This window comes from Acanthochromis polyacanthus, chromosome 5 (assembly GCF_021347895.1).
Source record: "Acanthochromis polyacanthus isolate Apoly-LR-REF ecotype Palm Island chromosome 5, KAUST_Apoly_ChrSc, whole genome shotgun sequence".
NCBI lineage: Eukaryota > Metazoa > Chordata > Actinopteri > Pomacentridae > Acanthochromis > Acanthochromis polyacanthus.
In genome coordinates, this window is record NC_067117.1 from 41,426,706 (window position 1) to 41,450,959 (window position 24,254).

At 39.8% G+C, this 24,254-nt stretch overlaps 1 protein-coding gene across 1 annotated transcript in view; it reads left to right on the plus strand.

Annotated features, from left to right (window-relative positions):
• Positions 1-23,811, plus strand: part of LOC110969598 (serine/threonine-protein kinase 4-like) — a 47,442-nt gene extending 23,631 nt beyond the window's left edge. Inside the window, exons 10-11 of the mRNA XM_022219715.2 lie at positions 6,459-6,610; positions 18,558-23,811. Coding sequence (XP_022075407.1) covers positions 6,459-6,610; positions 18,558-18,716 — 311 coding nt within the window. The 3' untranslated portion in view covers positions 18,717-23,811. The remainder of the gene's footprint in view (positions 1-6,458; positions 6,611-18,557) is intronic.
• Positions 23,812-24,254: the final 443 nt, after the last annotated feature.

A 24,254-nucleotide genomic window follows, 5' to 3' on the forward strand; every position in this document is an offset into this window, starting at 1 on the left:
TGATTCACGCTTTTATCTCCACTCGTTTAGATTATTACAACGCACTTTACTCAGGACTCAGCAAAACCTCACTGTCGAGACTACAGTTGGTTCAGAATGCTGCCGCTCGACTTTTAACAGGATCGCGAAAATTTGTCCATATAACTCCCATCCTGCAATCCCTCCACTGGCTCCCCGTGCACCTTCGTATTGATTTTAAACTTCTTTTATTTGTTTTTAAATGTCTTCATGGTCTGGCACCCCTGTACTTGTGTGATCTGCTGGCTCCCCACGTCCCATCTCGGCCACTGAGGTCAGCAGATCAGGCTTTACTGGTGGTGCCAAAGACTAAAAAGAAGTTGAGAGGAGATCGTGCTTTTTCTGTGGCTGCTCCTAGATTGTGGAATGAGCTCCCACTACATATTAGATCGGCAGACTCTCTCTACTTTTAAATCTCTTTTAAAACACACTTTTTTAACTTGGCGTATGGCTCAGCTTAGAGCTGGCTTTTATTGTGCAACCTGTGTTTTATGTTGTATTTTTATGCTTTATATTTTTATTTATTTTGTTTTAACATGGACAGCACTTTGGTTGACAGTGTCATTTTTAAAGTGCTTTATAAATAAAGTTGATTGATTGATTGATATTATGAAATTGCTTTTTTTTTAACCTGTGTCTCACCGCAAAATGGTTACAGTCGATATATGTTTTTACTGTTGGGTAGGAGAGGTTGTCTGGAATCTGGCAGCATCAGAATCATGATGGTGGCCTACAGTATGAAAATATGTGCCTAGTGTTTCAAAGAAATAACAGTCAGTGTTTCATTCACTTAGTGTACACAGAGTAGCCTACTTGCAGAGGTGCAAGACCAGAAAATGTTTTGTTTAATTCATCTTCATAATGTAATTCTTTGATATATGCAAATCTGTGATGAGAGTCATTCCAAAGCCCTGGTTTCACTGTCATAGAGGTCGTATGGAAAGATCGTATCTATGATTAAGTTTTATGTAAATTCCAAATTATTCAACTTGGACCATTGCCTTGCTGGGTCCAACAGCTCAAGCGATCTACTGCTTTTGAATTTGGGATATTTTTTTCTCTCTCAAACTGAAGTGAAGAATCATGTTTGAAAACCCCCCCCATGGTTTGTTAACACATTTAAATACTCAAAGTCTAACGCTTTCATGCTGTGTTTGTGTGGATTCAAGAAAACTTTTTCAGCTGAAACTGCCCAAACACTTCTTAAATTGAGTTACACAACAGACAGACAGGCTGAAAAAAGGAAGTAAACACGGTACCTTTCCTATCTCTGTAAAGATGTTGAATAAATCTGGTCATAAAAATAGATCTTCTCTCTTTGAAAGCTGGATGGACATTCCTAGCTTAAACCTGTTTTCTTCTAGATGTGATGTGTACTAATGATCCCAGTTATCAGCACCAGTGACAGAAAATATAAAGATGTGTACATGAGCAAGTATAAATAAACACTGCTCGCTCGTTTGCTTGCCTCCACATGGGGTTGGCATGACAACCAACAAAGCACAGCAGGCCACCGCTGATAGCAACGTGCAGCACAGTTGGCAAAAGTCTTTGGCATGTCAGATAATTGCTGAAGTTATAAAACAACACTGGACACCAAACTGAATTCAAAGAGAAGTTAGATCATGTTTTTTATGTGTTTGTCCTCCTGTTATCTGATAATGTTGAAAAAACTCCATATTGGGGAAACTGAGGCTACTATCTTTATCAGTGACTTTTCCAAGGTCTGTGCTCTTGGCAGCTTAATCCAGTGGCAGCCGGAGCAGAGAATATACAGTCATTAATTCTACTGAGGGGAGCACTGGTCTTAAAATTGATTTTGTGCTTAAATGAAAACGAACTACAAAGCCACAAGTGAGATGAGCCCATTAGACAGTTGACATTAATCACCGTTACCAAGCAGAGAAGACGAGGACAAAGTTTTGGAAAGACATGGATTGTTTTATTGATTGTTTTTTGAGAGTTTAAATCTGCATTTAGACCACTAGAAGGCGGACACACCGTGACAACTTTAGCATATTTTCAGTGTATAAACTAATATACAGATCTTTATAACCATGCATTACCAAGAACTGCAGCCATTTTAATGAACTAACGGTGCAGCTCTACAGCTAGCATATTAACAATTAGTACATTTTGCGGAAACAAAATGACTCCAGCTATGTTCACATTCAAATGTACCACATAGCTGAAGCAGATTTTGAGAAAATCTGCAAAACAAAACGCAATTTTCTGCAGTTCCGTCCAATATGTTAGATCTTTCTAAAAATCACAGAGGGCTTGTTTAGGACTGGGCTCTCCACCTCCATTGTTTGTAACATCGAATGTTTTTGGGGAGGGTTTCAAGGTGCGTTGAAGTTTTTGTGGCAGAAGATGTTTGTCACTGCTCTTTACAGGTATTTAATTTTTATGGACGTTATCTCACAGTCCTGTCCGGTGGACCTCTCAGAGATTGATTGAATTAGCGGCTGTGGCTCAGCAGCTGCTTACAGGATAGCTCAGTATGCATCTTGGATAGAATCTGTGCTGCCGGGTTACTCAGAAATGCATCCATGTGTGGGCCGGGCTGTGTAACCCAATGAAATGAGGTCTAAGTGGTATAATGTGTGAAAACAAACTGACCTTTTGACAGTTTCAAAACTTGTGTTGGAAAACATCGACCCTGTTTAAGTGCCAACAAATGCAAAATACTGAAATGCTCCAGCTCCTGGATTCTTATTTCTAACTCAATCCCTTCAGACCTAAATATCAGTAAAAGTCCTCATTGCATCAGCAACGGTAAGACCTGAGGAATGGAGAAGCCACACAGCCACCTGGACCAATGTCCAAACATGTCTTTGGTCATTCCAAGTTCAGGCAGCAGCTCTAAGTCAGCCCTCTGACATCCCAGTTACAACATGTACTGTAATAGAACCTTTGGCCATAAATATGTTTGAGTACCCACATAAACCAACCACTAATTTCCCTTTCTTATGACATCAGGAGAAACATGGGACTGAATGTCTCAGAGCAGAGCCATGTTGCTATGAGTCTGTGAATAATGTCTTACAAATGAACAGTGGAGGGGTCAACGTGATGGACCGTGATAGAAAGCTGAGAATGTGAATTGTTAACAGAAGTATTAACCGTTATCACAGCGATCAGAGTGGCTGTAAGTGAACACTCTGCAGGAGTGGGAATGTTAGCCTTGTAACACCACAGCAGCCGATTAAAGCCATGAATCAAACTGCACTCATGATATCCTCATTGATCCGCTCTTCTGGTGCTACAGACGAGGCTTTGTCTCCTCAACTCCACACACTAACTGTCTGTGGATCTGTTGCTTTTTCAGTGCACACACAGATACAATCACATTCATTCTGTCACTTACACACACACACACACACACACACACACACACACACACACACACACACACACACAGAGAACCTCATTAATCTCATTACATCCCACTCATTAACACACATGCAGCTTCTTTTAATTATGTTGGATCATTTTTTTAATGAAATGTCATGTTTATCTTAAATATCTTAAATTATCTTTGTGAACTCTTCAGGTGGTTGTATTTTTATGTTCGTTTTAAATACACTCTTTTATTTTCTTGTAAATTCATACTTGGCTCATGATTGGTGAATGTTGTAATCATTTTCTGGGCTGGTGCATCCATCCAATCACGGTCACTTATTTGTGTCTAGGTTGCATTAATTATGAGGAATTATTGCCATTTGCGGCTGAGAAGCATTGACAAAAATGTATTTAATAATAAGTGATTCAAGAAGAGGTCATGCCTACTTGTTTTCCATCATACCTTGATTTATTTGCCTGTATGCTGGTGAAACAAGCACTGAATTTTAGTAATGTAAACTCATGTTGACTGGTTGGCAGCACCAGTTTCTCATCAGTCAGACCATCGCCAGTGGTGCCTTCACAAAGAGAGAACTCTACATCAGCAGGCTTCCTGAATTAATCCATTATTGTTTGCTCTGGGAGGAACAGAATCTCTGTCAAACCAACAGAATGGAGACTCTGAGGTCTTATTTAATGTTTCATGACTAACGTACACCATGAATATGATGTACATGTCATCTGCCATCACATGAGGCTTTTACATATCACATTTTGGCTGATATAGTTCCAGTTCCAGTTTACCTCAAGTGATCCCTGCAAATGGCCAGATGAAAATGATTTGGAGTCCTTTTGTTGATTTGATGTTCTAGTTTTATGTATATTTATTCTGCTATAGTTTAGACTGAAGTTAACTCATGTTTTACAGTCATTTTTGCATTTAAAATTAGAAGCTGCATCTCCCACTGCACTATTACACTCCTTAAAATGAGCTGTGTTTTTAGCAGAGCTGGTCGCTTTTGCTCCTGATTGGAATTGTTTTGTATTGCAAAAATAATTCCACAGCATCTAGAATGAATATGGTTGATTATTAACTTGAATTAAAATGAATTCCTGCTCAGAGACTTGATGAACAAAGTATAGCTCCTGTGTTTTAACCTCTCTGTGAATTTAATCAAACAATGCACCGTTTTAATTATTGATCAGACAATTAATGAACCAATAACTAGTAAATGTCTCACTAGCAGTAGTTATTTTAGAAAATACTTGTTTTTCTCTGCAAATGGTTGAAAGCACCTGAGGAAGTGACTCAGTGGTATTGATCAGCGCCATGCTTACTGCTGCTTTAATAATGCAGCGCTCCACTGATCCCTCCACTGAAGGGAACTCCTCTTTTTCTTTTTTTTTGTTTGCTGAAGTTAGAATGAACAAGACGACATGGTCATCAATATCCCCCGCCACATGTGATGTCTATGAGTCTATATCCAAAATAGTGATAAAGGGCCATAACTCTGTTAAATATTACTGCACAGGTCTCATTTTCGAACTTGATCAAGGTGTCCATGGTGTGAAGCTACACTCCAAATTTCGTAATCCTAGCTGTAATAGTTTCCGAGAAAAGCTGTCCCCTTCATCTGGGACGGACAGACGCACGGACAGACGGAGGCCAAACCTATATCCCCCTTTTCCACTTCGTGGAGGCGGGGCATAATAACCTGGAACTGGGATTGAGGGATTTTAAAGTGCAGATGTTTGCTGGTGTGCATGTTTGCACCTAGATCTTGTGGTTGCAGGACAGTTTTCACATGTTGTTACTCCGCAAAGGAACTCAGAGGAGTTGTCTGTCCATCCGTCCGTCTGTCTGTCTCATTACTTTCAAACAGGCTAACAGGTTTGGATGAAATTTTCAGGGAAGGTCAGAAATGGCAAGGACCATATCAGATTTTGGCAGTGATACAGCTTATAGTCTGGATCCATGGATTTGTTAAAGATTTCTGTATCATTTCCAGATAGTGGCATGGTGTCACTGTAACCATGACAACAAGTGAACACTACATCAGCTGATTGTGATCCTGATATGAATCCACCACTGAGGACTTATCAGGACTTATCCATCAGAAATGATCCAAGGAACAACAGATTAAACTGTGGGGGTGTTTCTGAGTCCCATCAATTCTGCTACATATTTAGGTCACGTGATTCGGTATCTGTACATAACGTACACATGCAGAACACACAGCTGTGCTCAGCGCAACGTTGTTTTTTTTATTAAAGATTTCGTCTGTCAGAAATCATCCAAAGACTGAGCAGCCTTGGAGGAGTACTGCGCTCTCTCGGTGCTTTTCTTGTTCTGTCTTTATTGAAACACTGATTCTAAAATATAGCATTATTCAGTTTGCTACTGCTTCCCCTCCTCCATTGCTTAACAATTTACGATGCAAAAGACTTCATTCGAGAGGCTAAGACTATCTTGTGTGGATACAAAAGAGGTCAAATTGTATTCTTTCATCATAAGCCTGCACACTAAAGTTTGCCAGCGTCTTGAACATCTTCATGTTTTATAATCACTACAGCAATTTAAATATTTTACCAATGACTAAAAAAGGGAATAAACAATTTGACGTCAGGTTAAATAAATCAACAGTGAATGATTTAAATTAAGTGCAAACAGAAGACCCCTTTTTCTGTTAAACAAAAGTAAAACATTAAAAATTCAACGGGAAACTAGGGGAACTCAGTGCATTAGTGTGAATTATTCTGCTTACTGTCATCGCAAAATCCTGTTCTCCTGTCGCTAATCCTGATGTGACTGAGGAATGCAGCATTACCCACTGCTTTTACAAGCTTCTAAATAAGAGAAAATGAATCAGAGGAGTTGGTGAACGGAAATAAATAATGTAAACAGTAATGTCTTTCCTCTCATTATAGCAGCCATTGGGTTTTGCAGCATGTACCACTGCTGTTAAACCCTGAATATCTTCTCCTCATCTAGAGGTCTTTCGTTTGTGTGTTTTTGTGCTTTACTATCAACTTTAGTGAAGACTGCTGGTCATCTTCTGTCCTGGAGTAAACGCTGCTGGTTGTGTGTTTGACAGGGAGAGATGAGACGATGCAGCCAGCCAAGCCGTCCTTCCTGGAGTATTTTGAGCAGAAAGAGAAGGAGGCCAACAGTCACAACGATGGAGGAGGAAGAGGAGAAAACAACGCCGACAACCGCAAGCTGTCTGCTGAAGGAGATCTTGAAGTGGTGAGTTTGGACAATGTTATACTTTACTATGTTGAAATTAATAATCGACCGCGGAATTATGACATGCGCAATTTGTCAGTGGCTCTTATTTAGTCTGAATTTAGCTTAGGGCCATCGTAGAGATGCTCACAGTTAGGATGCTCATCATGTACTTCTGTAATAAACGTGTACTGGGCTTCAGAGTAACTTTTTCCCTGGTAGCAGCAGTGTGCCCAACTTTCTCACAACTCCTCACCCTCTTTTTTGTTCACAGACACTAGTGTGAGACAAAACATTAGCTGGAAAAGAGTGACAGGGTCATGATGTCGAGTTTAAACAGGCTGGAGCTACGTGTGTTTTCTGCACGCAGACTTTTCTATCAGAAGAGCACGTTTTTAAGTGTTGATCATCACGTTTATGTAGTTAGGGCAAGTCAAAAGAATGATTGATTAATATTCATCTCTTTTGCATTCCTACTAGAGTGCTGTATTTAAATGTATCGTGTTTTCTTCTTCGCTGGTTCAGTTGGCCTGCACCACTCAGCCTCCTCTATCTCCTCATTTGTTTTTTTAAAAAGCTAACGATTGCTTTATCTTTGGAACACACAACAGCTAAATCGATTGTTTCACATGTCAGTCAAGGACGGACGGACTGACCCAGTGAAGAAATAGAAGTACGACTTTCCACCGCTATGGTTAAAGCTCGTGTCCGGAGTTTCCGTTTGTTTTTAATTTATGTATCATTGTTTAACAAAGCTCAAATGTGTTAGTCTAGTTCGATACTATAATATAATGTTAGTATGACGTGATATGAAAATTTATTCCTGAGCTCCGCCTTCCTCTCATAGACCCCCATGTTATTCTAAAAAGCGCCGGTCGCTGCCGACCAATCAAGTTCGAGCTTCAGCTTTGTCATGCTGTCAATCAACGGTTACGCGCACAGCAAGCAAGTCCATGCAGAGGTGGGCGAGCTACACACTACGCAACCGCGCGCACATTTGTTTTGCTTGTGGAGGAGAGAGCATCAGGGCTCAGCAACTTCCAGAAAAGTTACCAATCCCACGGCTTGTCAGGCCAAGAGACTGCAGGACGTTTTTTGGCTCGGGGTGCTCGCGTCGCTCCCCGACCACGGCCTCCATAGCCCGCCTGACGGCTTCGTTTAGATGCCCGACCTCTGGAGGAAGATGTTGGGGCGTCTGGGACATACTCTTTGTCAGAGAAGTCATGCAATTCTGAACTCCAGATAGAAATAAATAAACAAAGTAACACATATGCACGCGTAAATGCACTAAGTTTTTGAAACAACGTCATCCAGAGGGATACACGAGTGTAATCACATATTGAAACTTTACTCGTTCGTCCTAGCAGATTCATGTTATTTTGGTATTAGGACAAGTTAGACTCAATACAGCATTCTAACGTAATTCCTTTATTATTTACTAAATGTACTAAATGTAGAAGAGTGGAAAACAGCAAAACAGGCAAGATGCTGCAGCACTCCGGGCACTTCTCTCATGTACTGCGCACGTGCACAAATAAAGGGGCGAAATCAGAGGGAGGGAGGGACCACCAGTGTTTTGGGAGACGCTGCGATTCAAACTCCGGACACGAGCTTTAATCCACCCGTAAAAGAGTATAACCTCAGCAGTGATGAGCGATAATCACAGTTTATTTTGGCTACAATAATCAGGGTGTGAAGTCGCTTTGGTCTTGTAAATAATGTGGACCCAAATCAGGATCCACGTCACATTCAGTCTGTTTACATCACACTGGGCCTCTCTGTCAGTAAGTCTAAAAAACCAATGACCATCATCAGTTTTGATCATAATGCGTCACCATCAGATGTGTTTTTTGTAGCAATGCAGAGTCAGATTTGTAAACGACTGTTTTCAACCTGTTTGTGTGCAGTTTGTGTGGATGTTCTCTCTGTGTGTGTCTATACTGCTGAAATGATGTCTTTAGGTCCAGCTGATTGGCCTTTGAACACATCTAATGTTAAAAGATTCTGAAATAGTCATTTCAGTTCAAAGCTTTAAGATATAAAAATAGTATATTCCGTTATTTTCTAAATTAGTGGCTCCTATAGGTTTTGTTTGTTTCTCAAAACTGCTAAAAAGTGCAGTTTGACAAACTGTGTTGTTCTCACCTTCCTGAGTGCCTTTGTGTAAATCAAACCACAGTGAATGATAAAGCAGAGGTTGTTTGTCATGCTCAGAGACATTTAAGCAGGACAAATGGCTGCTGTCGGGATTAAATATTAAATATGTGACCTTTAAATACGAGGTGGTTTCTCTTACCAGATCACACAGCTGTCTTTGTGCCAAGCACAGCTGATAGTCAGTAGCCTAAATAAATGTCATCCAAAGCAACTAGGCACTGATTTCTTGATGTTTTTGATCATGAAATGGGAAAAAATCCAGATATTGTTCTTAGCAATGCAGACATTGTGCTTAAATTATGTAAAATTCCACAATGGCTGTTCTAGCATGTTGTGACCAAAGTGTGCTTTTTACAGTGGTGTGTGTGTCTGTGTCTGTGTGTGTCTGTGTGTTCCATACATGTGCTTAAACTTAGATTTGAGCCATTGTGCATCTGAAGCTGTGAGACTAACAGACAGTGACAGGTAACCACCGCTTGACCTGGATTTTCACTCTTGTTTCGCTGCATCTTTAATATTGTAAACACTGGCACAAAGACAGATACACAGCATCACCTTCAAGGTATATCACTGCTGCTGTGACCTGTACTGTCAGATTTTATGTTACCTTTAGTAAAAGAATCATCTCAAAGTGATGCCAGTCAGAGAACAACGTGGCTCAGCTGAAAGCTGCTCTAATATCATGAATTGAATGGGACAAAATTTAAATTAACTCAAACATATTATGATAGTATCATCAAACATTGTAAAGCTACATAAAAATATTTCCTGTCTTGCTTGTTTTCACTCACTCATTTTTCTCTGCAATCCAACGTCCTGCACCTCCACGGAAACAACACGACCATGAAGAAGTAGAGACGAGTCAGGAACGTGAAGAGTTTATGTGCAAAAACAGCTCCATTTTTATAAGTTTTCAGAAAACATATTTTTTTGTTTACTTGAGATAATAACAATGTTAATAATTCATTTTTTTCCTATTTTTTCATGTATTTTTCTACTGAGTCAAAACCACTCAACTTCAGTTTGATTGATATTATCTCAAGTAAACAATTAAAAAAAGTTTTTTGAAAATTTATAAAAACGAAGTTATCTGTTTTTGCAACTAAACTCTTCGTATTTTTTTTTTTGCAGTATAGCGTACTTCTAATGTCAAATCATGATCAGTCACACAACTGTTGATCACAGCTGACTTTCTAATTGCTTCCTTGTTGTGCTGAGGTGCACCGAATTTTTATTTTTAGAGGCTCTGCTGCAGATGGTTTTATTTTGGTAATAGTTTAATGAGACTGAACCGCCCTTCACACATGATGAGTTTACACCCCTTTGGAAAATTGAAAATATCAATACTCTCAACGTTTTAACAGTTTCTGGCTCTGGTAAATGATATAATTTTAGTTTATAGTTTTAAGGCTGTCATGCTAGGGGATTTAGAGGATTAATATGCAGCAAAAACTATCTTTTTATGCATATTTATTTATTAATAATTTTGGCTAATAAAGCCATAGCAGGTGGAGTTCATTCACAACTTTTTTCCCTTCCTGCGACCAATCATCTGGTTAACTCGTAGATATTCATCCTGTTGACCAAGATTCTCTTTCTTTGATTGCAGTCCTCATTTCAGTGTGCTATTGTCTATCTTTGTTTTTGTTATTCTTTTCTGTACGATTGCTTTTGAGGCATTTGGTTAAGTAAAAGGGCTTCGCCTGTTTTATCAATATACAGTCATGGAAAAAATGATTAGACCACCCTTGTTTTCTTCAGTTTCTTGTTCATTTTAATGTCTGGTACAACTAAAGGTACATTTCATTGGACAAATATAATGATAACAACAGAAATATCTCATAAGAGTTTAACTTCAGAGCTGATATCAGACATTTTCCATGTTTCTCTTGATAATAATTATAGTCACTTCAGTTCTTCCATCAGTAGCTACACACGTGGACAAAATTGTTGGTACCCCTCAGTTAAAGAAGGAAAAACCCACAATTCTCACTGAAATCACTTGAAACTCACAAAAGTAACAATAAATAAAAATTTGTTGAAAATTAAATAATCAAAATCAGCCATCACTTTTGAATTGTTGATTAACATAATTATTTTAAAAAACAAACTAATGAAATAGGGCTGGACAAAAATGATGGTACCCATAACTTAATATTTTGTTGCACAACCTTTTGAGGCAATCAGTGCAATTAAACGATTTCTGTATTTGTCAATGAGCGTTCTGCAGCTGTCAACAGGTATTTTGGCCCACTCCTCATGAGCAAACAGCTCCAGTTGTCTCAGGTTTGATGGGTGTCTTCTCCAAATGGCATGTTTCAGCTCCTTCCACATATGTTCAATGGGATTCAGATCTGGGCTCATAGAAGGCCACTTTAGAATAGTCCAGCGCTTTTCTCTCAGCCATTCTTGGCTGTTTTTGGCTGTGTGTTTTGGATCGTTGTCCTGTTGGAAGACCCATGACCTGCGACTGAGACCAAGCTTTCTGACACTAGGGAGCACATTTCTCTCCAGAATGCCTTGATAGTCTTCAGATTTCATCGTACCTTGCACACTTTCAAGACACCCTGTGCCAGATGCAGCAAAGCAGCCCCAAAACATTACTGAGCCTCCTCCATGTTTCACCGTAGGGACAGTGTTCTTTTCTTCGTATGCTTGGTTTTTGAGTCTATGAACATAGAGTTGATGTGCCTTACCAAAAAGCTCCAGTTTGGTCTCATCTGTCCAAAGGACATTCTCCCAGAAGCTTTGTGGCTTGTCAACATGCATTTTTGCAAATTCCAGTCTGGCTTTTTTAGGAGTTTTTTTCAGCAGTGGTGTCCTCCTTGGTCGTCTCCCATGAAGTCCACTTTGGCTCAAACAACGACGAATGGTGCGATCTGACACTGATGTACCTTGGCCTTGGAGTTCACCTTTAATTTCTTTGGAGGTTGCTCTGGGCTCTTTGGATACAATTCCAACGATCCGTCTCTTCAATTTGTCATCAATTTTCCTCTTGCGACCACGTCCAGGGAGGTTGGCTACTGTCCCGTGGGTCTTGAGCTTCTGAATAATATGAGCCACTGTTGTCACAGGAACTTCAAGCTGTTTAGAGATGGTCTTATAGCCTTTACCTTTAAGATGTTTGTCTATAATTTTTTTTCGGATGTCCTGGGACAATTCTCTCCTTCGCTTTCTGTTGTCCATGTTCAGTGTGGTACACACCTTTTCACCAAACAGCAGGGTGACTACTTGTCTCCCTTTAAATAGGCAGACTGACTGATTATGAGTTTGGAAACACCTGTGATGTCAATTAAATGACACACCTGAGTTAATCATGTCACTCTGGTCAAATAGTTTTCAATCTTTTATAGAGGTACCATCATTTTTGTCCAGGCCTGTTTCATTAGTTTGTTTTTTAAATAATTATGTTAATCAACAATTCACAAGTAATGGCTGTTTTTGATTATTTAATTTTCAATAAATTTTTATTTATTGTTACTTTTGTGAGTTTCAAGTGATTTCAGTGAGAATTGTGGGTTTTTCCTTCTTTAACTGAGGGGTACCAACAATTTTGTCCACGTGTGTATGGTGTTGTTCTGCCAAAAACAGCTTTTAGGATTCCATGTTTCTTTTCTGTCTGTTTTAGTGACATGATCCACTCAGGAGTTAGTACTGATTCATAACCATTGTTTCTGATGACTGCAGCCATGCATCTTGGCATGCTCTCTACCAGCTTCTGATCACAGCAGCCCATTCCTGTTGCACTAATTCTAACTAATCTGCTTTGTTTTTGGAGTTTGTGGTTCTCCATTTAGTGTTTGATGGTTTCCCACAGGTTTTCAGTTGGATTTAGATCTGGTGATTGAGCAGCCAAGGCATGGTTCCAATGTTCTGCTTCTCCATCCAGGCTTTAACTGACCTTGTCTTTTTGGAAAATCCAGTCATTGGAGGCAGGAAAGAGTTTTCCAGCTGATGGAAGAAGGCTGTTTTCAAGAGTAGTCCTGTACATGACCTGGTTCATTGGCCTTCAAGTTGGTTGCCCCTTTTATGTTTTTTATGTTTTCACATGTGACAATGTTTTTATGTGTTTTTTTGTAGTGTTTTATATGAGCTGCCGGATACAACAATTTCCCTATGGGGATAAATAAAGTATCTATCGATCTATCTATCTGTTCCACCCAGACTGAAACAACCCCAGATGGTCACTGATCCACCCCCATGTTTTACTGTAGGGGCAGACAGTCTGGTTTGTAGCTTCTCCAGGCTTCCTCCTAACCAGTAAGTTGTCTGGAGTGAACATCAACTGTAAACTGGATTTATCCCTGAAGAGAACCTTAGCCCAATCATCAACAGTCCAATCCTTGTGATCCCAGCAAAGACTAACCGGGCTTTCCTCTGCCTTTCCTTGATGAAGGGCTTCTTCCTGCCCTGTGTGACTTCAGACCAGCTTCAACAAGTTGCTTTCCAACTGTCCTTGCCAAACAAGTCACATTTCTGAACAGTACCGACTCATTTTTAAGGTCCCTGGAGGTCTGAGGATGATTTCTGACACAGAACCAGATGAGTGATGGTCATCTGGTGGGTAGAAAGATGTTTCCTGACCAGCTAGCAGTTTGGTAAAACCATGCTCAGCTTGTTTTTTCTTGGTGTAATGAACGACTGTCTTGGAGATCTTCAGTTTTTTGGCTACCTGTCTCTCACTCAGACCAATTTCCAGCAGTACCAAGATGGCTGTCTTTGTGTCTTCACATAATTCTTTAGTTTTAGGCGTTATGTGAGAGCTGACAACTTCTGAGCTGTGCTACGACTTGAATGTCAGCAGGAAACCATTCTAGACCTTTACATGTGCAGTGCTGCTGATGACTTGAAATGTCCTCTTATATACCCTGGAATACAATGAAACTGAAGCATGTCAAATAGGATATAAAGTATGATGGAATCAGCTGCATTTTTTGTCATGTTCATTGTATTCTTCAAGTAATATACCTTTAGTGTTACCAGGCATTAAAATGAACAAGAAATTGAAGAAAACAAGGATGGTCTAATCATTTTTTCCATGACTCTACATGTGGTGTGGTAACATGCTGATTATTGTCACAGAAGCAAGACCTGATGGCAGTGGAAGTAAAACATCACATAGCTTTGTACTAGGGCTGGACCCGAATATCCCGAATATTCGTTCGCTACGGCGGTATCCGAATATTCGCCAGAAACCACTATTACTTTGTACTTTACTGCACCATGTAGTATGAGGCAGCTTGACGAAATCTAACAGGCTTCACTTGACAACTCAATTCCCACTCGGGGGGATTTATTGTTCCATTAGACTTGCAAATGTGAGGATAAAAAGCTAATTTCTTTTTGGATCTTTAATACGTTGAGGCAGCTTGTTGACAGCTTCATACTGACTGTGTTTAATTTTAGATACGTCTACTCTGCTATTTTCGTATTTTGCTGTCAGATGTTTTCTTAATGTGTAGTTAGTCAGGACAGTCATGTTGGCTGGTCATCAGTTTGTGGTTCATATGCATTTAAGGCTTCATTTTACCATTGCAGGATGCCACTTTTCTCTTACACAAGTTGTTTTAATCCTTACCTATTAAAGCATGCTCTCAATCCATGATAAATAAAATATCATGTTTATTTAGCTGCCTTACCTTAATATTTACCATTTAAACTGTGGCTTTAGCTTTGGGCACTTCAGCTGTGTGACAATGCTGCATAGAACATGTGATGTGAAAGCTCTAACCTACATTATTCATGAGAAGCAGGCATAGAACAACCAGGCTCCTGCTCTTTTCTGTCCTTCCTCCTTTTCTAACATTTTTTCATCCTGTCTATTTTTATTCTTGACTTACTGGTTTACTTCTTCCCTGCTCTCCCCCCCTCCACAGTGTTGTCTAACACAAGGTAAAGTCTCAGGATGCAGGCTCAACTATTGATGAACCCATCACAAGTCACATGTTCTGTCATAGTTTAATAGTTAAATATCCACTGAAGACCTGCCATCATTCAAACCCTGTATTTTTTTTTAAATTTAATTTCCTGACTGTTTTAGCAGCACATCTAGAACTCTGAGTGGTTTTCTCAGACCTGAATAGAAGTCACATTGGCGACTCTCTTAATTTAAAAATGGACTTCATTCAATCTGTGATCTGGTGTCTTAGAGTGAATTATATATCAGACAGACATTTGAACATCATGGAAGATTGTCTGATTCTAGAGTTTTGGAGTTTGCATTAAGTTAGCTTTAGTGTGGTTTAATTCTCCAAAATGTTTCTATTATACACTACTATTTGGAGTCACTTAGAAATGTCCTTATTTTTTAAATAAAAGCAGTTTTTTTTTCAATGAAAATAACATTAAATGAATGATAAATCCAGTGTAGACATAGTTAATGTGGTAAATGACTATTGTAGCTGGAAACGACTGATTTTTAATGGAATATCTCCATAGGGGTACAGAGGAACATTTCCAGCAACCATCACTCCTGTGTTCTAATGCTACATTGTGTTAGCTAATGGTGCTGAAAGGCTCACTGATGGTTAGAAAACCCTTGTGCAGTTATGTTAGCACATGGATAGAAGTGGGAGTTTCCATGGAAAACATGGAATTGTCTGAGTGACCCCAAACTTTTGAACGGTGGTGTACATTTAAGTTGATTTCCTGTCCTTTGCAGAAACTAGCATCTTCTTGTAAATGTTCCTGTTCCTCATTAAAATCACCAAATGTGGCTTCCTCAAACTAGAAATATGGATATGGATGCCCAGCCCCAGTTTAACCATCATGTGATGACGTACAGTTTAACTGTTTCCCTCTATCATTTAAAGTGGATAGAAATGCACTCATAAGACTCAGAGCTCCACCAAGGCCTTGTTACTGTTTTAAAGCTCATACAGAGTCACACCAAAAATTGAACTTCTTGTTCTCTACCTCTCTTATTTTCATGAAATTCAGCCTGCTTTGTAGTTTTTGTGTAATTACGCTTGCAGCTAGACAAATGATGCTGAAAACATACCTCTTAGTTATTCCATCTCAAGCCATCCAATGAAATGGTGGGGTTGGAAAATGAAAAATGTGCCCACATTTAACATAAAAGCCAAACTGATTTCTAAGTTCTATTTGAAGAACATTTTGAATCTGCATACGTCTGTCCTTTTTGGATGAGACTACAGTACTTTTATTTTTTTTGTGCAACTTCTCCTACCTGCTCAGTCAGTTTAGAAAGTTAAATGTAAATAACTTATGACCAGGGCTGGTTCAAATAGTGATTTCTGGTCTCCGGATATTTGGGCTCAATTAACGTTGAATATCCGAATATTCGGCTTGTTGTTTCTTCATTTATTACAACAGTAAAGGGACTTTAAACAAAATGAAATACTAATTAAATACTAATTACAGCATGTATTTACATGAACGGACATGTCAGTAGCCTACCTACACTCTCGTCATGTTGTGTGCCAGGAAGATGAGCATATATGCGTTTTTGGGCAAGAGTGAACTCCTGGTTTTGTTCACAGTGCAGCCAGCCTTCAAAAAAATGTGCTCCGATGGGGTGACAGTGGCCGGAACGCACAGGCAGTATTTGTCTGCTAATGCCAGTTTAGGATAGCAGTCACAGTTTCGTTTTCACCATCCAAGGGGGCCAGACTGGACTCTGGAGTCCACTAAACACTGCTCCATCTCTCGCTTGGCACTTTGATCATGCTCCTCAGGGTGTTCATCATCGGAGTCCGACAGCAGTAGCATGGATATCTCCATCTTCTGTTTACAAACACAGGTGAAGTGAAGCGTGACGTCAGAGTTGGTAGGTCCGCGTGATACAGCCAGCCAACTGGCCAATCAAAAGTAATGCAGACCCCAGAGGCCACTGCAGTCCACAAGACTGAGATATACCAGTGCTTCATGACAGTAAAGCAGCTGCTTGGCGGAGTGTTCAGATCTCATGTTTAATAGTCAGATACCACCACAACGACTGAACATTCAGATATTCAGGTCCAGCCCTACTTATAACCATGTATTTCAAATGATAAAGTAATCTCCATGCTTAGTTTTGTATTAGTGTGACATTCAACTACACCTGGTTCAGAAAACATCACTAGTTGGCTTCTGCATTATAATCTTTTTAATGTGTGCTGATTAGTGGGACTAAGTGTTTTTTATATTTCACCTATCATCAGAGATTATCTGATATAATTGTCCAATGTTGCATTGAAATTAATGACATGATGAAAATCACAGTTCAAATTTCAGGCTTTTATATTCAGTGGTCCCTGAGATGCTGTTTTTCAAACATAGCCTCAAATTTCAATGTGCACAGAAATGGGCTAAAAGTCAGGCTACTGACATCCAGAGCCCAGAAACTGGTATTCAGGGCCGCCCTACAGTTCAGTGCAAAGTATTTCTGAAAGCATTTGAGGCGAGAAATGAGCCGTGCAGTTACTGAATCTGTCCTCCTTTTTGTTCAACCACAGCTCATTTAGACGTTTGACCAAAGTTTCGCGATGCATCAGATCTTTGCATGCCGCATCAAATTTGCATAAAGTAGAGACTGAGTCTAGTACTCTGTGTGTTTCACATAGACAATGAATGGGAAATTGACGGATCCAGTGGACACATACCTTAAGTTAGTTTATTGACTTAAGATTGGTTGGCTACTTTGATAACTGAATCTTTTAAGTTGGTTAAAAGTGTTTCCAACTTGCAAACATACAGCTTCCCAAGTGTGGATAAGTAATTGCTACTTTGATAAATTCATTTTCCAAACAGTTGTCATTAATTATGTTGTATTAAAGGGATTTACAGTGAATGTTGAGGTTAATAATGATTTGAGGTTTTGGCCCTCAGCGTCTGTTTTACCTTGACCCTGGTGTAGTCCAGCTGTAGGACCTTCCACCCTCTGTTCACGGTTATCTGTCTAGTGGACTAGGACGCCAGTGTTATTTTAGCTCTATCGATTGTGGGTAATAAATAGTCTGAGAGTGTAGTGCTGCTGGTAAAAGCTGAGAGGGGGAATCCTCAGGGGAGAAGCTAAAGCAGGCACCAGGTCCCTATCTGAGGCCTCCGACAGAGACAGAAAGAGATTGAATAAATGTCAATAGATGTAGCCTTTGAAAGCTACTAAAATAGATGCTCTTATCAGACACCTTGGTTACTGCTGTCACACGTGAGATATTTTGAGGTTTGGTAAAGATTTTTTTAAGTGTCCGTTAATGGACTGGATACCTATCAATCTTTGAGCTTCATCAAATCATCCAGCAGCACAAGACAGAAACGACAGTGAAGGGAAGCAGTTAGCATAGAAGCTAACTAACATGTTGCAGGACTGCATACTGAAGCTCTGGCAGCAACTAGCGATTATTTTTGCTGTTGATTAATCTATTGATTATTTTCTTTATTATTCAGTTAGTCTATAAAGTTTCAGAATACAGTGGAAAATGTCAGTGTTTCTCAGTTGTCTTTTTTTGTCCACAAACTAACAGTATTCAGTTTACCGTCACAGAGGAGTAAAAACAAACATTAAGTAATCCCATTTCCAGAGCTGGAGTCGGAGAACTTTGACTTTGACAGCAGAAAATTCTCATCATGATGATGAAGTTGAAAACTAATCAGTTATGTGTTGCAATTGTTCTGCTGTGACTGAGGCTGGTTCACATCAGTGCTGTGACTGCAGTAGATCCATCAGTAGTCCATGGGTTTTTCCTAACTGTCCGCTCTGTCCTGAGGAACACACCTGCAGTCTAGTGATGCAACAGCGAAGAGATGGTCAGGCTGAGTTTTTGTCTGATACAGATGAGATTAACTGCTTTGACTCTGTGCTCTGATCCAGGTGAGTTCGTGGTCGGTGGAGGAGCTGCGGCTGAGACTCGCCTCTCTGGACCCTCAGATGGAGCAGGAGATTGAGGAGATCCGTCAGCGGTACCAGGCCAAGAGACAGCCCATCCTCGACGCCATTGAGGCCAAAAAGCGGCGGCAGCAGAACTTCTGAGACAGACCTGTGAGCTCCTCACAGCAGCGACTGGAGAATCGATGTCATGGTTTCTACAGCAGTTTGGAGAAACGTCACTGAGGCTGTGCTCAGAATTCTTCATCCTAATAACCGGTCATGAGATGATGCAGCTGGATGTAAGGACGTGACCATCATCACTTCAGATGTCAAACTGCTGTGTTTGGTAAAGAAGAACTTCCAGAGAGCTGTTTCTCTCTTCTACAGAATGTTATTGACATTTACTGTTGTTTGATTTAAGATCCATATTCATTCTTTTTTCCACCTTCTTGAGGTAATCTGGAGCCTTTAGGGGGAGTAATATATTTTATTACAACCTGCTGTATATCCATCAATATGACTGTTGTGGCTCTGATTGTCATGCTGCCTTTGCACTCCACCCTCATCGTAGAGGTTTGGAGAAACAGTTAAACTGGGGGCAATTAGCTTGCAGCGTTTCAAAGAAAGACGATTTTTACATAAATCATTTTTGAGTCCATGGAAAAGTAAACCGAAATTAGCGAGCTGGAATAAACATGTTTCTATAGCTCCTACAACCAGGAGACAGGAGAGCTCAGCGTCTTTTGTTTCCAGCTGAGTTCAGAGAGGTGAAACATCAGTACAAAGTTAGCATGAGCTAGACTGACACAAAACACATCAAGCTGAAATGAATTCAAACTCTCTTTGAAGAGCTGAGGTGCATTTCTGTTGTGAACAATTCAAGAAATGACAGTTAAAGTTTCATTCCTATCATCAGAGTCCAGATGAACTGGTTTGAATCGGCTCATCTGGTTTCTTTCTGCTTGCATTCACTATAGTACGGTGAAAATGCTAAAAGAGCCCATCAGATCTCATTACGATAGTTTTTTTTTTTACTTCATAGTGCGGTACATCTTCATTGTAAGCGCTGAGGTTCAGCTTAGGTACTCGTCTGTTCATTCCTCGACCGTTTCCTGTTCAGTCATCGTTGGCAAACAACGATCAAGTTCTCTGTTTCCCTCTGCAGACTGAGAACATCTAGAAGAGTCAAGAAAGGGATCAATTTTTGAAAACAAAGTCACACAAAGTCCTGAAAATACAGGAGGAAAGTTGTTCCAGCCCTCAGACCATGTGTTTGGTTTCAGTCCTACTGAGTTTAGTTTCATGGTTTAAATGGCAGGATTTGTTTTTCTTTGTAACTTTATCTGGTATCTGTCAGATTTTCTACTCTCCATATGTATTTACAGTTTGATTTCTTACTGAAAAAAAGGTCTTTTAGCATTGGTTACTGTATGAAAACTCTTCAACTGGTACGTGTTCCTCATTGTTGTATTTTCTCAGTGCTGAATATGGAGCCGCAGTGGAATCCCTTCTCAAAAGGTCGACAAATGAGTCTTCATGGTTACAAAGGAAACGCTTCATTATATTCAAGCTTGTGTTTCTACTTCACAAACATCCTTTTTAAAATATTTTTGTTCTTTCAGCTGTCTGCTAGAGACCGCTTTCTTCCATTTCTGCAGCATCAGCATGAAGTTAAGAGGCAGAAATGAGTATTCGGTGCTGAGCTCGGTCTGTAATTAGGGTTTTTTAAAACTCTTAATGGCTGCTCATGACAGCGATGCCTCGTCATCTCTAAACATGTTTGTTTCCAAGGGCAGCTGGTGGAGATTAATGCTTTAGTATCAAATAATTTTGCTCGTGTCATGTTGAACTTCATGGAGCCATTAAATTATAGGACCAATTACACAGAAGATTTTACTGTCAGCAGACGTGAAAAGCAAAAATATTGTCCTTAAAAAGTACTCAACTCTGTAGGTCAACAATTCTGAAAAGAAACAAAAGCATCTTCATCACTATGTGACTATTTAGTGAATGCTTTCTAACATACTGTAGAGTAATACATGCACATCTTCTCCTCTGAGCTTCCATATTAGTTGGACGTTCATTGACTTTCGGTGCGTGTTCATTCAGCAGCTTCCACTGGTTGGTGCTCACAGGAGGAGTTACAGTGTAGCAGCTCCATCATTCCAGTGTGTTACAAAGCGTTTGGTAAATGTGTGTTGTTCATCAGCACAAACTGGGAGAGATGGAAGTAATGGTAAAGTATTCCTCTGATTTTTCCTTGTGCCTTCAGTTTACAGGCTAATTTCACTTCTGAATCTCTCCAGAATGGTGGTCACTTTTCAGATGGCTTCATTTAAAGAGCCTGTATTCTGCTTTTGGGTTTTCACCTTTCCATCAGTGTGCTGTAGCTTTTTTAGCACGTGAAAGGTTTGCAAACTGGGCAAAGGCTGAAGTCTTCATCAGAGGCAGCTGTTCTCTCCCACAAACAACCCTGTTCCTTAAAACGCCTCATTCCAAGTCCAGGCTTTTCTTCCGTTACGTTTCTACATCACAAAGTAATACATCTCCGTGACGCCTGCCTCTCCGCTAGTTTGACCCTCAAACAAAGAATGAGCCGTCAGTGTTTTCCCACTAGAGATGTTTCTGCTGGAGGTAGAGCTCTCTCTAGACCTCCAGCTGACCGAGGCTGCCTGACTTTAGTCAAGTGGCCAATCAAAACAGCCGGGGTTTTTCCGATGAGGGGGGCGGAGCTTAAACAGAATGTTTTAGAAAGAACAGCTGCAGTGTAAAGCGTAAGAAAATGCATGTAGACGTGTTCTGGTTGAGCCAAAAAATGAAACTATGAACCTGTAAATGTGCAGAGTATAGACTCTTTAATAGGATCACAATTCCTGAAATAGCAACCTGCTGTCAAATGTCAACAGACCCAGAACAGTTTTAAAGGGAATCAAATGAGATGTTAGCACTTTGGCCTTTTTATAACCACCAGTGCCCTTCTTAGGTAGTTTAGTTTTTTAATTTTGGATTTGTTGCGTCTGTTTTTCTTCCTGAGTAAGCTACAAAGACCTGGGCTGACAAATGCATGGTTTATATTTAACAAACCTCGTGTTTCCTGGATTTATTAGCTTGATCTGGCGTCGACCCAGGTCTGTCTTGTCCAGCTTAACTTCTAACATTCCTCGGAGCTGCTTGACCGCTCATTTTTCCAGACATTTCTGGTGCACATCCAGCATAAAGCACAGTTCTATTTTTCTACGTAGGTTTAGTGGCGCCGCGGTCAGAGAGGAGACGGCTGAGTTTTGATCACTGATGTGTGAGGGAATTAAAAACAAGCTTCTCAGGTCATGAAACTCCTCAGGGGTGTAAGATAACGACGGTAGTGGTGAGAAATGACTGTAGATAGTTGAGATTCTTCATACAGAGTCACGTCTGTATATACGAGCAACACTCGGCTGTATGTGTATATCAGGTTTTGTTTTATCGGCCGAAGGGTGCAATCTTAAAGCGTTTAGATAAAAAATGAATTATTGCTTCAAATATTGAGCAGTTATCAAACATCTGATATTTCTGGAGAGAAACACTTCAGCTCGATTTGATCTGGGATGTCCAGGCCTGTGTTGTGGCCTCTTGGTGTGTAGAACTCCATGTTTCTGCAATACACTGAGTCATGAGCACAACTCGCTTCATTTTTCAGTTTTGTGTTTAAAAGCAAAGCAAAAGGGATTCGTTTTTCTGCCTTATCTTGTCAACTTTGGATGCACTGTTGTTTTTAACAGCTTTTTTTTTTTTGAGTGGTCAAAAACTGTTTACTTTGGTTTCAGAATCGGCATGGAAAAAGGGTAAATATTGAAAGTCATGCCGCCTGACTGATTACATTTGATGCACAGGTGTTGTTACTCTGCTGTTAGAAGAGCAACGCATCAAACATTTAGTTGAAATCACTGAAGAACAGAGGAGCAAATGAAACTGTCCGGATGCTGTGGAATCACTTCTGTTTCATTTCTACCTTTTTAATCAACAAAATGGACATTTAAGGGATTTTGATGACTGTCTAATGACTCCAAAACAAAACCAGGTATTTGTTGAGTTATTTAATGGTCGTTCAAGGTTGGGACAGTAATTCCCACTGTTTCCTGCTTCATCTTAACCCTCTGAACCTCAAGCTGTTTCTGGGCGTTTTTTTGCTCTCATCACATTTCCATCCACTGTGGGCTGATTTTTCTTTGTTCCTGCACTTCTATGGACACAGCACAACAACGGCTACAAGTAGAGAGAACTCAAAAATCTCTTTTGTGCATTATGACACAGTTATAATGTCATAAATCATTAAAAAAAAGAGGAAAAAATCTATATGTACCACACAGGTGTTACCGATAGGGGTAAACATGCCAAATATTCCCAGATTTTTGTTACATGACTGTAGACTACAGCTGAGTTAATGATTTTTTAACTCAATTCAAAGATCATTTTTCACTTTTACCTTTCCATCTTGCCTGGCAGGTTTTGGGGTTCCGAGGATTAAGTAGCAGCGAACTTACCTTTCACTTTGTTGAAAATTCAGGGTTTTTTTTCAGTGAAACATATCTGGAAAATGTTTGTTTTCCCTCTGTTTTAATTTATTTGCTTGTTTCAGGTAGAGAACTCAGATTAATCAGTGTTTCAGTTCAATTTATTTAAGGAGTGTAAATCCTACTGAAAAATAAATGGCTTCTGGATTCATCTTTTCTCATGTTTGCCACTATAAACGACTATCTAATTTATTCATCGTCAGTCAATTCCATCTAATTGTTCTTGTTTTTGCAGGTGTTTGGCTCATATTGTGTAAAATATGCAATTTAATGTCAGCTTTGTATTGAAGCACAAACATGGTGTTTACATGTCAACCATCACTGGCCTCCACAGAAAACCCAAGTCTACAAAAGTGAACCAGTAAATGAACAAAAGACAGAAAGGTTTGGAAGTTTTATTTAGGATTCATAATGTCAGTGTTTTCAGGCTCAGATCAGCTGCACCTCATCAGATTTTTGGCCAAACTGCAGGTGAGCAAGAAGCTGTGCAGACTCAAGATCAGAAGTTATCACTGCTTCATTTCTATCTTCTAAACTGTCTCTTTTCAGGATAAGCATCTGAGTTTTCTGTTCCTGAAGTGTGTCTGCCTTAAAATGTGTGGTGCAAGTCAGGAATCTGTTTGAGATCACTGGTATTTAGTTTGTGTCTGTTGTTTGTTTCTGGTTGCTTGTTTAACTAAGAAAATAAAAAAAATGATGAAACTTAAGGCACTCGTCTTTGTGTTCATGAACAGAGTTTGGTATTTATACACTGCCTTGCTTAAAAAAGGTCAATGTTTCCTCTCCATTCATTTAGGAGTAGCAGGCTGCTATTCCTAAATCCTAGCTGCCGCTCCTTCAATTGTCTTTTTTTATTGTTGCAAACACACCACCGCCGCATGTCTCCACCTTCACAGCAGAGTTCTGCACTGTGTTGGGTACTCATGAGTACTAAGGTAACTATCTTGCTCAGTATCTGTTCTTTGATAATCGGGTTAATATGACGTTAATTACTCGCGAGAGCGCGGCCTTGAAAGTGACGTCACGTCGACCACCTGGTCAGAGTGTCAGAGGAGTGTCATCTTGGAAAATAGGGCAGCGACTTACCGGAGAAAAGGTAGACTTATGAGCTTAAGACAACTCATAACCAGTCTGTCGTAGTTTCTCAGAT